The sequence below is a fragment of the Heteronotia binoei genome, chromosome 9, assembly GCF_032191835.1.
Source record: "Heteronotia binoei isolate CCM8104 ecotype False Entrance Well chromosome 9, APGP_CSIRO_Hbin_v1, whole genome shotgun sequence".
Classification (NCBI taxonomy): Eukaryota; Metazoa; Chordata; class Lepidosauria; order Squamata; family Gekkonidae; genus Heteronotia; species Heteronotia binoei.
Genome location: NC_083231.1, coordinates 22,038,171 through 22,054,572, shown reverse-complemented (window position 1 = coordinate 22,054,572; position 16,402 = coordinate 22,038,171). Strand labels below are relative to the sequence as shown.

General features: G+C 42.4%; 2 protein-coding genes across 2 annotated transcripts in view; one reads left to right on the top strand and one right to left on the bottom strand.

The window, feature by feature from the left end:
- The window catches only part of WDR19 (WD repeat domain 19), a 370,238-nt gene that overhangs the window by 111,177 nt on the left and 242,659 nt on the right, over window positions 1-16,402 (bottom strand). The window lies entirely within an intron of this gene.
- The window catches only part of SMIM14 (small integral membrane protein 14), a 43,177-nt gene that overhangs the window by 12,394 nt on the left and 14,381 nt on the right, over window positions 1-16,402 (top strand). Inside the window, exon 2 of the mRNA XM_060246275.1 lies at window positions 13,048-13,149. Within this exon, the coding sequence (XP_060102258.1) occupies window positions 13,075-13,149 (75 nt within the window). The 5' untranslated portion in view covers window positions 13,048-13,074. The remainder of the gene's footprint in view (window positions 1-13,047; window positions 13,150-16,402) is intronic.

Below are 16,402 nucleotides of genomic sequence, written 5' to 3'. Positions count from 1 at the left end.
AGATTGTAAACTGCCCTGAGTCTCTGATTCAGAGAGGAGGGCGGGGTATAAATCTGTAGTCTTCTTAATTTTTTTACAAAATATTTTGAGATGGCTTCCACCATAAGCTCTCTTTTTGCAGGTAGTCTGTTCCTATGAGTGGAAAAGGGAGTAAAAATATTGCACAAACTGTTTGCTGTTTCTTACAGCAATAAAATGAAATAAACACCCATGATTCTGATAATTCAGTCAACATCCTTTCTCGTCTGGGTATATTACTCAGGTATCTTGGTAATTATATAATGTGATTACAGTAAGCAACTAATACCCACTTATATCGGTCTGTCTGGTATAGTGTTGTTGCAATACTGGCAGAACATGATGTTTTGTGATGTGGTATTGATATGTCCTGTTCTAAAAGCTTGGGTTCTTGCCTGGCAAGTTTTAGACCTGGGCAGCTCATTCTGAACGTTTCAGTTTAAAAGCTATCAGGAAAACTATTAAACATCTAATTTTCTTTAACTGATTTAAGTTCAGTCTCTTAATAGATTTGGCTGGGAATAATATTACTTCAAAATGGTCTCTTGGGTGGGGGAGGGGAAGAAAATACACCTGTGAGCCATTCCATTTGTGGGGAAGCCATTTCCCCAAGCAGGTTTCACCTGCTTCTGCAGCTTCTGCTTGGTTATTACAGCTTCTTTACAGCTTCTGCTTGGTTATTAGATGCTTTTTGACCTTCAGGGAGATTTTCTGTAGGTCAGGAGAAAGGAGAGAATTGAGCCCAATCTAAATAGGGGGTTGACCCAAAGCATTTGCCTGTTTAAAATGAGCTGAGCAGAGATGATACCATTAAATGGTCTTTAACTAAAAGAGGATGAACAAAATTAGAGTTTGATTGAGGTCAGGGTGGCATTGAGTTAAATGAAATGTATCTCTTTAGTCTGTTTAAGGTTGACATCTGTAACTATCTAAACCAGGGATGTCCAACATCCATCCCACAGGCCTCATCCAACCCCCAGAGGACTGCTATGTGGCTCTCCATGGTCTGCTTCCTTCTCCCTCTCTCTGGCTGCTGCTGTTGCCATTGTTGTTTTTCTCTGTGGGATTGAGGCAGTCAAGCAAAGCAGCCTTTCCTTGCTTTTTGCCTCTTCCCCCTTCTTCTTCCCCAAGGGAAGGGGAGAGTGGAGGGGTTTCAGCCAATGAAGAAGCTTGGCTCTGTAGTTCTGCTGTGCGATTGGGATAGCCTGGTGCAACTAGAGCTCTCCCAATCAAAGCTCGAGCTGTGCCAAGTTCTCTCAATCACACAACAGCTACAGAGCCAAGCTCTGTCATTTGCTGAGGCTCCTTCCTCCCCCTCCCTTGGGGAAAAGAGAGAGCTGCTTTCCTCCACTGCCTTAAAGATCAACACAGTTTTGTTCAAGGTAAATAAGAACTTTTTGCCTTGCTTCTCTCTCTCCCTCTCCCCAATTCAATCTTTCTCAGTAGGAGAGCTCACAGTGCCCAGCCATTTCATGTTTTCCCCTGGGTCATAGGGCACAGAGCACTGCCCATGAGAATTCTGTAATGAATGTCAATAAATCAGAAGTAGGTTTGCAACTTATAGATACACACCTGAACAACACCTGAGCTGTAACATACTCAAGATTGCTACAGCTCAGACATTGTCTCCAGATTTTTCTGAAATAATTCAGAGCAAGTGGTGTCAGTTACCAGAGATTGTTACATAAACAAAATATTGCAAGAGTGCTAATGTTTGAAGCATGTTTTATTTTAAGTTTTAAAAAAATCTTTGTGTTTGAGCCCTTTATAAAGTTATATCTCTGCTACCTGACATTACATTTATGACACATGTGGGCCAGCCTGACAAGGTCTCATTATGTCACATCCGGCCCTCATAGCAAATTAGTTTAATGCCCCTGATCTAGATAGTGGTCCTCACTTATTGTTGTATTTTATTATATTTCTACCCAAATTACCAAAGGAGTTTACAGGTCACCTAGTGAATTTCCATGGTAGAGTGGAAATCTTAACCTCTTCATTCCTTCCACCTTTCTTGGCTGCTTAGAGCATCACATTTGTCAGAGTACTTTCATGAAACACTGATAGCTGAAATTTGGTTCACACATATATGGTCTTGCCTATCCTATGTGGTGTAAGATTCTTCCTTTAGCTCTTACCCTCCCTTTTTTCCTTTTCTTGAACTTGATCTTCAGTTCAGCAGTTCAGTTCAGTTTCACAGTTTACTGTGAAATATTGGGGCAATAACCCCTGTAGCCATGAGGCTTCATATGTAACGACCAGATCAAAATAAAAACTCTCAAAAGCAGGATACTTTTACCTCAGTCCCTTGAATCTTGTGATGTGAAGACTGCCTTATAACCCTGGCCAGCATAGAGGAAGCCAAGGGATAGAATGATTGGCTGGGTGTGTGTGTGTGTGTGGAAACAAAGTCTGGCTAGAGAGAGGGGCAAATGGTAAGTAGTAGTGAGAAGCATAGTCTAAAAATAGTACAAGGTTACAGGAACTTTCTACTCCAGACACTGATGATCGTGCAGGAGGGATTTCCAGTGGCAGTCAGGAATGAATCTACGTGTACATAATGCAGTTAGGAATGTCTCTATGTATGCAAATTGCAAACTGTATTTAGTAAGAAGTATAGCCACAAACCTGTGCATGTGGCAGTTGCTGCTCACAGTGAACAAATTGTCATCTGATTCAGAAGCTGATCCTTTGAGTTCCATCCAAGCAATTTGGGTGAATTGCTGCATAAAAGTGACATGGCTCGATTGCTTTGCAGAAGCTATAGAAGACAGGAGACAGAATTTTTCCGTATCTTCTATCACTTGCTAGACTACTGTTTTATTTTCAGTGAATGAAGGATTTATAGAAAGGCAGTGAGCAAGCCAACAATTTATTGATGAACGTCTATGGTTTGGGCATATTTTACAAAATAATTTTTGAACTGTTACTTCAAGCCACCAATTTCTATACAAACTAGAAAACATACTTTTACAGTTCAATACATTTTCATTGCTGTACCATAAGCATTGCTGCCTTGCTCTACTCATCAAAAAATGTTAAACTTGCAGAAATTCAAAACTGAATTCATCTTTCCATATGCCAGCCAAACAAGTATCACTGGCAGGTTAAGTTCCAGTAAGAGAATGATCTTTCGCTTACTAGAAAACAATGCAGCAGGAACTGTACCCATTAAAGAAGCACAGCTAGAACGTATAATGTTCTTTTATCATCTTCCTGTGTGTTGCAAAAGGCATATGCTTTATCTGTGCCTTTTCCAATATATGGTGAACAACATCAACTGAGTATATGATGACGTGGAAAAAAAATTAGGCATGACTGCCCTCTCCAACGAACTCCTACAGGAAAAAGCATGGAACAGAAGAATGTGTCTCCTGTGTTCAACCATTTGTCGCAAAATAGTCACATCATGGAAAGACATTAGATTCTGTCTACATAACATTTCCTGTAGACAAGATGAATTGTAACTGCATGTAAGAAATGATAGCATATAAAGAGAAATGGCAAAGTGTGGTGCAGAAGAAGAGTGGGGTTTTATACCCTGCTTTTGAGACTCCTTTGGGTAGAGAAAAGCAGGGTATAAAACCCCCCTCTTCTTCTGCACCACACTTTGCTATTTCTTACAAGACATTGCAGAGTGGGAAAAAGTACAGAGGAAGGCAACCAAGATGATAGCCAAATATTGGAAATTCCTCAGACTCCCTTCCTTTGAAGCTTTGGTATGCTAAGATTTGGGAGGTTTATGCCATGGATAAAAATAGTTTGACACCCACAATTGGTTCTGTCAGTAGCACATCCTCTTTATAAGTAGTTACTTTTCCTTGAAAACTTTCAATCATACTAGCTCAGCATGGTCCTTTATCCCTAGTCATGATTATGATATTATAATATTATATTATAATCTTATGTGGGGGGGAGGGGGGGGCTCCCTCTTGGGTATCCTGCCCCCCCAGGGAAAGTGTATGCACAATACATAGCCTCTCCTTTCCCAGTGTAGTGAACGCCGCGTGGTCACTGTCCGGCTATGCCTGGCAGATGGTCACTGCAATGGCCTCGCCTGCATTACTGCATCCGTGGCAACACCTTCCTACTGGTCCCCCCCGTTTCTCACTGAGTTTGCCACGTCATGGTGCGACCGAATGTTCGGCGGTATAACCGGATGGGCAGGCTGGGCTCACCAACCTCGCCAGCCAAGAGAAGGAAAACTCTAACATCAAACCCGGGCAGATAGAGCTCGTTAATGTAACACCTACCACCTGGAGAACTCGCTGCCGGCGTCCCGGCTTACTGGGCCATGGCAGATGACCCCAAGGTGAAAGGGTGGAGCCAGTACCGTGCACACTGTGCTTCACCTAAAAATTCTTCTGTGCAGGCCTGAAGGGCATATCCACATCCACAACCCACAACACACCAAGTCCTGCAGTGATGGGCAAGGGGCGAAACGGCAGGTGGAAGATGCCACTGGAAGCCGCAGTCCTGATCCTGCATGTAGGCGGTTCAGGGTATTGGTCGCCTGATGCTGACCCGGAGATGAAAGCATTTTTCGGCAGCACCCTGAACAACCAAGCAGCCTTATCTAGGGACAGCACTGCTTGCTCCACACGGAGAGGGGCCTTGAAAAGGTGGCCTAAACAAAGCTCGTCTCCCCCACCCCAGTTGGCTAGCCGCAGTCAACAGGCATCCTTACTTGCGGTCAAAAAATAACAACAAAGAAAAGGCATGCACCTGCCTCACAAAGTGTGCAAAGACTAAAGCTTGCGTGTTGGAACATCAGAACCATGCTTGACACAGTAGACAGTGGTCGCCCTGAACGACGCTCTGCTCTAGTTGCCCACGAACTTCTCAGGTTGAATATTGACATAGCAGCTCTCAGTGAGGTCCATTTCCCTGAGGAAGGTAGTCTTCAAGAACATGGTGCTGACTATACCCTCTACTGGTCGGATAAGTCAAAGGCTGAGAGCCGCCTTTCTGGCGTTGGCTTCATGGCCAGGAACTCCATTGCCTCCAAACTCGAAAACCTGCCAACAGGTCACTCAGATCGCATCATGTCCATGTGCCTCCCACTTCAAAACAAGCAGCATGCAACACTCTTCAGTGTGTATGCCCCAACCCTTCAAGCAGATCCTGCAGAAAAGAACAAGTTCTATGCTGATCTACGCAACCTCGTACGGAAGACCCCTACAGAGGACAAGGTGATCATCCTTGGCGACTTCAATGCCAGAGTAGGTAAAGACTCGGAAGCCTGGAAAGGAGTACTTGGCAAACACGGCATTGGCAACTGCAATGATAACTGGCGCCTCCTGCTAGAATTCTGCACGGAGCACCAGCTCACCATCACCAACACTATCTTTCAGCAGAAGAACAGCCTGAAGACAACCTGGATGCACCCAATGATTTTTTATAAAGATTTTTATAAAGAGTGGAAAGAGTTAAAGAGATTTTTTTCCTTCCTCTTCCAAAATACTAAAACTCCAGGGCACCCAATGAAGCTGATGGACAGTAGGTTCAGGATGTACGAAAGGAAATACTAATTTACCTAGTGATTAAAATGTGAAATTCGCTGCCAGAGGATGTAGTGATGACCACAAAAATAAACAGCTTTAAAAGACGGCTACTAGCCATGGTGACTGAAGGGAAACTCCACTTTCAGAGGCAGTAATCCTCTGAATCCCAGAACCAGGAGGCGGACATCAGGGGAAGGTTTTGGCCTTTATGCCCTGTTGTTGGCTGTCCAGAGGAACTGGTTGACCGCTTTGTGAGGCAGGACGCTGGATTAGATGGACTATTGGTCTTATCCAGAATGCGCCTATGTTCTTACAATCACCTTCCCTTCCCCTGCCCACAACAGGCACCTTGTGAGGCCGGTGGGGCAGAGAGAGTGCTGAGAGAACTGAGACTGGCCCAAAGTCACGCAGCAGGCTTCCTGTGTAAGGAGGAGCAGGGACTCAAACCTGGTTTTTCAGATTAGAGTTCACCACTCTTAACCACTGCATTATACTGGCTGGTGGAGGGGTTAATTGGGAGGGAATAACAGCCTGGGGAAAGGTCCCTAGCCCTGCCCCCACAAAGGCGGGAATGAAGGAGGAAGAACTGGCCCTACCACCCCACATGGAATGGCTGCATGGGACTTGCTGAGGTAATGCATCTTCTTCCCAGCACAGGACTTGTTGGGACCTCTTTCATTGCTCAGACTGCTGCCTCTTCCATAGAGGATGAAAGCCCTTGCTTGGGGCCAAGGTGGCAGCCCACTGGCCATTGGGACTGATCCCACCTCTCCCTCCCCTCATCTATTTCCTTCCTTCCTTCCATCCTTCCTGCCTGCCTGTCTTGTGGCTCTCCAATATCTCATGTTCGTGTCTTGTGGCTCTTAAACATCTGACTTTTATTCTATGTGGCTCTTACGTTAAGCAAGTTTGGCCACCCCTGGTCTAGGAAGAGTTTTACTATACGTTCTGCTGAAGAACCCAATGTTAGATGAAAAGGTGGAGCCATTTTAAAAAGTGCAGGCACTGTTGTGTTCTTAAGACATTTATAGTCTGTCTCCTCATTGAATTTTCAAGTCAGGAGTTTTCAGTAACTCATAACAAAGCTGAATGTACCATTTTCACCCATGGATTGTTACCCGCTAAGTGCTTGGCAGTTCCAGGCAAGAAGCAAGAAAATTGATTAAACCCCTGTTGGATCACCATCCACGGCTGTGGGTCATGAAGCGAAAGTTATGCAAATCTGTGCTAGACCCCTGGACAGCCATGCCGTGGCTGGCTAGCGAAGAGGCCTTGAATTCAAGGCGTTTTAGGCACAGAGTTGTTCCCTCTCCTTAAGATCCCTTTTACAGTCTAAATGGAGGCCTCAAAAATATGTGCTGTGTCAAAGAATGGTATTCCTTTCCCTGCAACTTTTGTTCAAACATTATGAATGTGGACAGTGTTCCTGGGAGGTGCTTAAGGTTATGTCCCGAATGCTAGCGTGCCTTTATCAAATGACAGGACATGAGCACCAGCTGTTACTCCTCTGGCAAACTGAGCTCCAAACAATGTTATTTTTACCTGAATTAATATTTATAGCCTGACCTTTTAAATTTGATCACTGATGATTGTAAACCTAGTGCTGCACCTAGGCATTTCCAGCAGATGGAATCTTTAATAAGCATTCTTATCGGTTGGACTTGGAATGCAGAACATTCCCCCCTCCCTGCATTCACAAGCTTGAATGCTTAGGAAGAGAATTTGCTGAGCTGGCAATGAGCACTCAGTCCTGCTGGGGCTAGATGGTAATTTTTAAAGAGGCTCGGTAAATAAAGATTAGCAGTTGATGCTCGAGCTCTTTAAACATAGGAAGCTTCTTTATAGAGTTAGGCTGTTGGTCTGTTTAAACACTGTTTATTTTTATTGGCAGTGACTCTTCCAGCCCTACTATAAAAGGTGGAGGTGTTTGAAATTTAACCTGGAGCCTCATGCATGCAAAAAACTATGCTCTGGCACAGGGGTCTCCAAGGCGGTGCCCGCCAGCACCTTTTCCTATACCTGTCAAACTTTTAGAAAGTGAGTGGGAACAGGTGTGGCTTTTGCCCAGCAAGGCTTCTGACTGACCATTAGATTGGCTCTGCAGATTGTTATAAGTGTTGCTTTGGCAGCAGCCATTTTGTGGCTAGCTCCACCTTTTACGGCAGCATTTTATGGTAGCCATTTTGCGGCTGCACCCGCTACAATATATCAGAATTCTAAAGGTTCACACAGGGTCAAAAAGGTTGGGGACTCCTGCAAGATTCTATAGTCTCTTTTATTGATACATGAACTTATACAGCATAAGGGGTGAGGGGTGGTAGTATTTGTGTGTTCTGATTTAAAAGAGAGGTTACACCATCTTTATTTTGTTTATTGTTAGCTGCCTTGAAAGCTAATTAAGCAAAAAGGAGGGTATGAATACAAAAGCTCCTACTTTTGCCAGGTGTCTCGATAACGGTGTATGTATGGTCAGGGATATCTCATTTGTTAGGAGGAACGGATATGACACAATGAGACTGTGGGGTTGGGCCATGTATGTCATAAAATATAATGTGAGGTAGAAGATATATAAACATTATAAAGGACACAGACAAACACAATTAAATATATTATTTTAAACGTAAAATACAAACATGCTTAAAACTCTTGCAATGTTTTGTTTAAAATTGAAAGGTGGAAGAATAGTGGGATTTGGCAATGCAATTTTAAAGATAACACATGAGGAAAAAGCACAAGGATCACAGCAGAAACTAAAAATATAAAATGCTCTGAGCCTGGGAAAACAATGAAATGGCATTGCAGGCTTCTCCCCCCCCCCCCCCCGCCCCAGGGTCTACTCAGATTGGCAGTGGCTCTCCAGCATAATATTCCCCTTTTGTATCCAATCTGACACTTTTGGCTGTAGGTTTCCAAGTCAGAATGCCCACTAGGTCAGGTCCACTGAGCAGAGTTGGCTCAAAGCTGGCTCAAAGCATCAACCCTTTATTTGCAAGAACACAGCTCTGGAAACCTGAGCTTCAGCTGTCTATATAGGACAGGGGTGGCCATACTGTGGCTCAGAAGCTACATGTGGCTCTTTCACACATGTTGTGTGGCTCTTGAAGCCATCACTGCCCCATCTGCTGACTTGAAAAAAGCATTTCTTTCTTTAAATCACTTCTCCAAGCCAAGCCAACTGGCAGCTTGGAGAATGCATTTAATGTTAAAGTTGCTTTCTTTTGACCTCTCCTTCCCTCCTCACTCACTCCACCTACTTACCTACCTTCCTTCTTGTCTTGTGGCTCTCAAACATCTGACATTTATTCTGTGTGGCTCTTTCGTTAAGCATGTTTGGCCACCCCTGATATAGGAACTTGAAACACATTGCAGCACAGACAAAGTTGCAAGGAAAACTTTGAATAATAACATAAAAACATAAGAGGAGCCATGTTGGATCAGGCCAATGTCCCATCCAGTCCAATACTTTGTGTCACATAGTGGCCAAAAAAACCAAGTGCCATCACGAGATCCACCAGGATACTAGAAGCCCTCCCAAGCACCAAGAATACAGAGCATCACTGCCCCAGACAGAGAGTTCCAACAATAAGCTGTGGCTAATAGCCACTGATGGACCTCTGCTTCTTATGCTTATCCAATCCCCTCTTACGTCAAGGTCCCTGGGCCCTATCTATCTGGGTCCAGAGATCATAACGGAAAATCCACTCCACATTCTCCCCGCAGCTTTGATGGAGAGTCTGTTCCACGTTTTCCTTGTAGCTGTGTGGATATGGATGCTGGTCAGAGACAAGCCTGGGATATTATTCTGAGAAGGTGACTCAGGGCACTGACTTGTTAATGGATCTCTCCCTCCCTAAACAAAGATACTCAATCTCATCAGTGGATTTCCTGAGAACTGCTCCCCACAGCTGGTTCTGCTTTCTCTTATGTGTTCACCTTCATAAATGGGTTCTCCCATCCCACATTCAGGGGTGTTCAGAGAAACAGTGTCACCTTTAGTTTACATTCAGATATTTCATCAGAAAACATTAAAGCTGTCTGTCTACACCCAACAATCTTATGAAGCACCATTAAGCTACAGTGATGAAAACTGTCAGGAGCATTCTCGGTCTTTGTCCATCCATGAGAAAGCCATCAAGCCCCTCCCAACACATTGTTTTACCCCTAGGGAGCCAATCATGGTATTGTTTTAGGGGCACACACATCAGGCCGCATCAGTGCGAAATTTTGCTATAAATTCTGCCCAGTGCAAAGTGTGCATGTTGTCTCAGTGCCAAGCATTGCATCTCTACTTGTGTGTAGTCCTTCTTCCTCCACTCCAGGAAACACTGGCTGGTTCCTTCATTTACTTCTGCTGAACTTGACCTCCAGGACCTGGTAAATATTGCCTTCCCTGAAACACTTTCTCCACTACTTCCTTTTATTTTCCTCTCTTAGTTTGTGTGTTTTCCCTATGGGCTTTATATTATGTTTGTCCTTTTTGTAATAAGACACTGTTTCTGTACTGCTGCTGTCCGTTTATTTGAGAGTTCTTAGGGAACAATTCCTATAAGTACTGATGGAGATCTCACTTGTTACCCCCTCTCGCAAGCTCTTTCTCCAATTATGCTAACTCCCTCAAATAATCTGGAGACCCCAGTTTGGGCAACACAACCAGATGCTTGAATTTGTTAGGATACGTGGAATCTTTGGTCCGCTGTGACCCTTTTATTTGCTTTACCTCAGCACTGTTCTAATTTGAGCCTGTTGGAAGCAATGTGTTTCAAGGAATTAAAAAAAATAGTTTTTGAGGGTTGTGGCATGGTAGGATGCAAAGTTAATACTGATGGTCAGAGTTCCCTCTAAGCTGAGTTAGTGTGAGCTAGCTCACAGATTTTTATCCTCCGGCTCACACTTTTTTGTCTTAGCTCAGGAATAACGGCCCCAGAGCAAACTAATTTATGTAGTAGCTCAGAACTTAAGTGCCAGTAGCTCATGTGGTGGAATTTTTGCTCATAAGACTCCACAGCTTAGAGGGAATATTGCTGATGGGTTGTTTTTTTTAAATAGCTACAAGAATTGCAAGGAATGTCATGAGAAGTAGAGCAAACACCTATTATAGTATCTGCCAGAATCAGAAAACACAGATCCCTGTTTATGCTGTCAAATAATGAAAGATTATTAGGTCAACACTGTCGTGAGAGGGACTATGGGTATCATCTGTGTATGCTTATGATGGCATTCAGGGTTCTCCCTTTCCTATTTTATCCTCACAACCACCCTGTGAGGTAGATTAGGCTGAGAATGTGGGAGTGGCCCAAGATCACCCAATGAGCTCCATGTCTTACTAAAGACTACCTCTTTAGATCTCACCTAGAGTGGTCACTTTTGGGCACCACAATTTAAGAAGGATCATATAGACAAGCTGGAATGTGCCCAGAGGAGGGAAATGAAGATGGTGAGGGGTCTGGGGTCAAACTACTAGATGAAGAAGTGAGCAGTGATTTACGAAAGCTCACACCCTACCACGAATTTAATTAGTATTTAGTTGCTACTGGACTCTTTTCTTCTACTGCTTATTGATGGTTTATCTGTTTTTGCAGTTTGAGAGAGTGAATAAGTTATCCCTTTTTATACTTTCTGAATCATAAACACATAATAGCGGCAGTACACTGCATTACAGTTTCTCTATAGCATTTGTGAAATCTGGTGCTTGGAGCTGCTTAGCAATCACCCCAGATTTGTAATTTAATAAAATTATGTGGTTACTTGCAGTAAATATACAAAAACAGAGCTCCAACTTCAGTTATATATGCACTCAAAAGCCAGTGTGGTATAGTGGTCAGAATTTTCAAATTCCTACTCTGCCACTGAAGTTTGCATGGGGCAGTCACACACTTTCAGCCTGACCTACCTCACAGGGTTGTTGTTAGGATAAAATGGAGGAGCAGAGAACGATGTGTGTAACTTTGGGCTCTCATTGGGGGAAAAGGTGGGATATAAATGGAGTGAATAAATAGATACAATATTATAAGCCAGCCACACAAAGTTCCTTTGGTAGTAGGACTTGGTAGTAGTTTCAATGGAATCTAGTAATAACTCATTGTAGTTGGATTTGAGCCAAAGTGTTGCTGTGACTCACCTAATAAAGTTTGTTTTAAAGGCAAAAGAAGGATGCAGGATGATAAGAGGGGGTGGGAGAAAAGGCAGGAGGAGATAAGACTTCTAATTTGGTATACTTGCGTGCAAGTAAAAGCTGTTTAAAAATAAATTAGGTGGACAAGAACATCACTATCCAATGTATTTCTCGTTTAGCTGTATTAACATACTCAAATAAGGGATATTGACTGTTTATCTCATTACATATACTAAACCCATCTTCCACTATATTTTAATGTATTTTTCTTCTAATGGCAAATTATATGCATGTTACATGTTAAAAGGTAAATTAGTTGGATGGGGAAAACTTCTGAGAAAGAAATGCCCTCATTTTGGCCCAGGCTTATAAACAATAGAGTGATTAGCAGACATTCTCACATTTTGACATGTTACTATTTTATTGGTTTCTCATGCTCATGTTACCCAGATCAAAGGTTTGCTCAATTTGTTAATTTTGCTGTTCTGTCATTGAATTTAAAATTCGTACCATTTTGCATTCTAATCTAAACCACTGCCGCCTACTATCTATATGTAGCTCTGCTCACTGTACCTGATTCCTCGTCTGAAGAAGTGTGCATGCACAAGAAAGCTTACATTCTGAATAAAACTTTATTGGTCTTAAAGGTGAAACTTGACTCCTACTTTGTTCTGCTGTTTAAATCAGTGAGACCATCTTTCAAATAGATATGATGATCAGGACACAATTATCACTTCACCCCACTCTGTCTTTTATTGTGGGAGGAGAGCACAACTACAGTTATATTAATTAGTATAAAGAAGAACAAAAATTTGGTAGGAATTACACGTTATAGGATTTTTTAATACTGAAGAGTTATGCCAAATGCATCTTGGTAATGATACATTTGCTTGGATCTTACATCTTTGCACAAATGGTCTAAAGCACTGCAACAGTTGTTGAGAAGAGTCTTTCTTCAAAATTTAATTGGGGGGATTTTAACACATTTGCAAAGTAACCACTTCAATATATGAAATATAAATTAAGAACTCTCTCAGTCTGATTTAACCATAACTTTTGCTGGATTTTGCCCCCTGTCTATACAGAAATGTGGTTACATTTTTACTATGGATGTCTGTTTTGCCAAACAATAATTAGTATTCCTTTGGGAACAATGAGTGTGAATAACATCTTGTGTCCTGTAGCACCTTAAAAACTAACAAAATATGTGGCAGGGTATGAGCTTTCTTGAGTCACTGCTCACTTATTCAGCTACTTCCTCAGGTAATCTGAAGAAGTGAGCAGTGACTCACAGAAGATCATTCCCTGCCACAAATGTTGTTAGTTTTTAAGTGCTACCAAACTCATGCTGTTTTCTACTGCTACAGACAGACTAACATGGCTACCCATCTTCTCATGTCTTATCTTGTCTAGGTCCGATTAAGCTTCATTGGAATAACCATGGCGGAAGGTGGATTTGATCCCTGTGAATGTATCTGCTCACATGAACATGCCATGAGAAGACTGATCGATCTGGTGAGGATGGGGGGCGGGGGGGAAGGGATTTTCCTCATTATACTTTGGTGTATTTCAGATCTGAATGTAGCTAATGTATAGCCACAGCTGGATAGCTTTCTGCCACTGTGGGCTTACCCACACAGGATTTTTATCTCACTACATATGCTAATTTTCTACCCCCAAGCATTTCTCCACTGCTTTAATCATGCTGAGCACATTGTACCTCTGCTATCCTTTACAAACATTCTTTGCAGAACAAAGTTTGAATCCAGTGGCACCTTTAAGACCAACACAGTTCCATTCTGGGTATAAGCTTTCGTGTGCAAGCACACTTCCTCAGATACCATTTCTTGCAACACCCCTCCCAACTTCTGATTAGGATAAAAAGATTCCGCTTCTACTTTACTGTGTCTGACGAAGGGTGCTTTGATTCTTGAAAGCTTACACCATGAAACCCATTTTGATCTAAGGTGCTACTGGGCTAATTGTTCTACTGTAGAACAAAGTTGGAGTCCAGTGGTGTCTCTAAGACCAACAGAGTTTTAGTCAAGGTATAAGCTTTTGTGTGCATGCATCCTTTTTCAGATACAAACTTTACCGCCAGAGATCAGCACAGCTATCCTCTGAAACTATCCACATGCTCTTGAAATCCACGTTTAACTTTGAACAAGTCTTCTGCAAGATCCTCCTCCAACAATCACAGGCTGTATACCAGGGGTGGCCAAACCTGCTTAATGTAAGAGTCACATAGCATAAATGTCAGATGTTTGAGAACTGCAAGACATGAACATCAAATGTTTGAGAGCCGCAAGGTAGGCAGGCAGGCAGGAAAGAAAGAAAGAAAGAAAGAAAGAAAGAAAGAAAGAAAGAAAGAAAGAAAGAAAGAAAGAAAGAAAGAAAGAAAGAAAAAGAAAGAAAGAAAGAAAGAAAGAAAGAAAATAGATGGAGGGAAGGAGAAGTGGAAAGAAAGCAGCTTTAAATGCATTCTTCAAGCCACCAGCTGTCTTGGCTTGGATAAGCGATTTAAAGAGAGAAATGCCTCTCCAAGTTGGCCAACAGGGTGGTAGGGGCTTCAAGAGCCACACAATATGCATGAAAGAGCCACATGTTGCTCCCAAGCAGTTTGGCCACCCCTGCTCTAGCCATTGCAAAGTATGAGTAGTAATCATTTTGGTTTCTTTCTCCATCATTGTGTTCCCCAGGAAATGTAAAATGCAATCTCAGTAAGAATTATATCCTTCTAAATTCACTGATTTCACCCTGACCTGGATAGCCCAGGCAAGTCTGATCTCGTCAGATCTCAGAAGCTAAGCAGGGCTGACTCTGGCAAGTACTTGGATGGGAGACCTCCTTGGAATACTAGGACCAGGTGGAAAAGGCAGACTTTATTCAGTCACCTCTCTGAATATCCTTCAGATCTTCCAGTAAGGGTCAGTCACCAGAAGTCACCATGGCGCGCACACACACACACACACGCACAAATCACTGATTCCAGGGCACTTAGACAATAGTAACTTTGCATGGGATTGCACCATTAAAGTATTTCAAGGAACATTTTTGCTAATATATCTGTTACTGTTTTCCCAGTTTGTTTTCTGCATCTTTGAAACTCAGTCTGCAGCTTGATTGCTCCTCTGTGTTGGTCTTTGGAACTGGCAGCAATTCATTGCATTGTCTTGTTGACTTCATCATTTTATTCTTCCTAATGGAGTAGATATGGCTGCCAACGAGCTGAAGGAATGAATTAATTATCCCAGTGCATCAGACTGCAGTAGAGAGGATGCCATGGCTATCATAATCTGGCATGTGTATGCAGAGTTTGCGAAGTAGTAATTGTCACAGCGTCAATGGCCCGTGGCTGAGTTAAAGTACTTCTTGGATTAATGTATAGTCACAGACGTGACAACTTTTGTGCATGGGAATCATAAGGGCCAAGGCTAGCCCAATCTCATCAAATTTAGGAAGCTAAGCAGGGTCAGTCCTGACAAGTATTTGGATGGGAGACCTCCAAGGAATCTCAGGGTCATGATGTGGAGGCAGGCAACGGCAAACCTCCTCTGAATGTCTCTTGCGTTGAAAACCCCACAGAGTCAGCTATGACTTGCAGCATTTTACACCACCACCTCCAGTTTTCCTAATTCTATGATAACATCAGAAATCGAGAGCTGTACTCTTCCTGTAGTAAGATATTTGCCCTCCCAATGTAAGTAATAGGTCTCTGTGTGAACCTCCATTTCTGCTATTGTTGAACATCTGTGAAACCAGGAAGCCATTCCTGATTATCATGGGAGCCGCTCTCAGTCACAGTGATAGGGTGATGCAAAACAGTTCTAGCTTCTAAACTGGCAGTTTGTAGGATGCACAAAAAAATCACTCCATGCTGCTTTCTACTTTCCCAGTATAAAATGCAGGAATTTAAAATCAGATAACACTGAACACTTTTATTTTTGAATCTTTAGTTATTTCTAAATATAGCATTATCGAGGAAAAGGCTGTGTTTTTCACCAATATTTGCACTATACAGACACACACCCAAATTTGCAGGCTGGTTTATTAGAGCCTCATTTCCCCAGATCTCCCTGTTCTTCATCCTTCCTCCTGGTATCACAGTCCATCTGTGAAAGAGTCACAGACCACTTTGGGAAAACCCATAGTCTGAAAACCAAAGCTGGAGGGCCATATTTATAGCCTTATTTAGAAAGGTGCTTTTCATTAAATTGCAAGGTATTCACTTGCTGTGATTCATAAACACATACAAACAGGCAATTTTTTTTTGTAGGGAAGACTGTTTCTCAGTTCTTTTTTATGAAGCTGACATGTGAGAATTTGGCCATCTGCATGCTGTAAAAACTACAACATTCTCAGAGTGTTGTTCTGGCATGCTGAGGAGTAGGGCTTTGCACTTGTTGAAAGCCAATTTACAGAACATGTTGATATTATTTTGACATAAATTACAGTTCCTGAAAATCATTATGCCCTCTATATTGTCTAGAACAAGAAGTTACATGTGGTTGGGCTAAGTCAAGAGATAGAAATTTATATCTGTGAACATACTGACCAGCTGTAAGATATTGGTCAAAGACAACTTGAAGTATGAAGCTAATCTAAATCTATTGAAAATCCAAAATATCCAGCTTTCAGGACAGTACTATCAGTCTTTAAAAAAAAAGAATTATTAGTTGTTAGAAATTATGTTGGTGCCTTGTTTCCCCCCTGCTCAGTCAGTCTAGGTCTGGGAGCACTGCCCTCTAGTGGGATGTGATTTCTGCAC